Genomic DNA, 1369 nt, shown 5'->3' on the forward strand with positions numbered 1-1369 from the left:
CTTCCTTATAGGACTCCACGAGGAAGCCTCCTCTGGTATCCATCGTTTTACAGCCTGCCCACTTGCAGGCACCGTCTCAGCGTCGACAAGGAACCTCCGGTAGCGAGCTCGTCTGTTAGAACCCTGAGAGGAAGTCCCAAATGGTCTGAGGATCGGCAGGCAGCTCATTACCGCATCATTTTAATTAAATCATCCTTCACCGATTCTTTCAAGTTCTTGTTGTCAGCAACCTCAGCCATAAAGACCTATAGCGGCAGAAACATATCCATACAATTGTACTAGTCACGCTCTTTTACCGTTTCCCACGGAGCATCCTCCGAGCTGGCGTTAATCACTGTAGTGAGCACCTTCTGAGGAGCACGACTTGTCTTTTTCGGGGAAGGAACGAATTTGGACTATAATACAGGGAACAATAACACTGTTCGTGGCCATCAACAACCTACAGTCTCCCTCGATGTGGTGGAAGGACCGGCGGGCTTCTTGCGCTGCGGTCTCCTTCCAAATCGAGAGTAAGAGTTAAGGCTGGACATATGCACTCGCATGATCCGCCCTGCCAGCCTTTTGAGTTCCTCATTCTCATCTGGGTCGCTTGGAAGATCGCCAAAATCGTTATCAGGGTCAGAATCAGAATCATACTGAGATCCTGAAGTGTTATGACTATGCCATCTCTCTCTGGTGCAGTAAGGTCGTTACCCAGTGAGAATGCTGATGTATCCGCTCTGGTAGTAGAAGAGGTTCTACTAGTATTTAATTGCACTTGAGATGAAGAGCTGCTCTCGCTGTTCTTCCGACCATCGATCCTACGCAGTGGTGGGGGCCGAATCGTTAGGGAGAACCGCGCGGCAAAGAATATTTCTCGGCGTGCTACGCTCCTGTGAGTCTTCAGTCAGAGACTACCTCTGTGCTTCAATGATGAGTTGAAATAGAAGTATTCGTATTCATGAGAGGCCTTTGAGAATTCGCAATTCCCCTAGGCATCCGAGAATGCCTTGAATCGACGTTAACTCACTTATCATTATGATGGCCACTTGGTCCTTGCCAATTATCATCATCGATGTCGTCATTACCAGCATACTTAGCTCTCTCCTTACGAGCCCTCTCGATCTCTTCAGTCTCTGCCTTACTTATCTTCTTATTCCATGCTCTCAAGTTCTTCTTGATCAACTTGATCTACATATTCCCACAGTACACTGTTACATTGAATGCCGGCAGCAGCCCACCTTCCTCTGGAAGTTCCGCTCCTTCTTATGCCTCCTACTGGCCGTAATAATGCCCGTGCATTGTTGGTCACATCGTCGCTCCCGCTCGGAGTCGTATTGCGTATTAGTATCAGAAGATGACGATTCCGTATCGTACCTTTCATCATCAG

At 48.2% G+C, this 1369-nt stretch overlaps 1 protein-coding gene across 1 annotated transcript; it reads right to left on the bottom strand.

Annotated features, from left to right (window-relative positions):
* Positions 1 to 167: 167 nt before the first annotated feature.
* On the bottom strand, positions 168 to 1364 carry Pmar_PMAR012228 (hypothetical protein; the record flags this gene model as incomplete). The annotated part of the gene is made up of 6 exons (XM_002767754.1): positions 168 to 245; positions 297 to 395; positions 444 to 643; positions 694 to 800; positions 1010 to 1170; positions 1221 to 1364. Coding segments are annotated over 6 exons (789 nt in total), but the record flags the coding sequence as incomplete, so codon positions are not given.
* Positions 1365 to 1369: the final 5 nt, after the last annotated feature.

Source organism: Perkinsus marinus (assembly GCF_000006405.1).
Source record: "Perkinsus marinus ATCC 50983 genomic scaffold scf_1104296970068, whole genome shotgun sequence".
Classification (NCBI taxonomy): Eukaryota; Perkinsozoa; order Perkinsida; family Perkinsidae; genus Perkinsus; species Perkinsus marinus.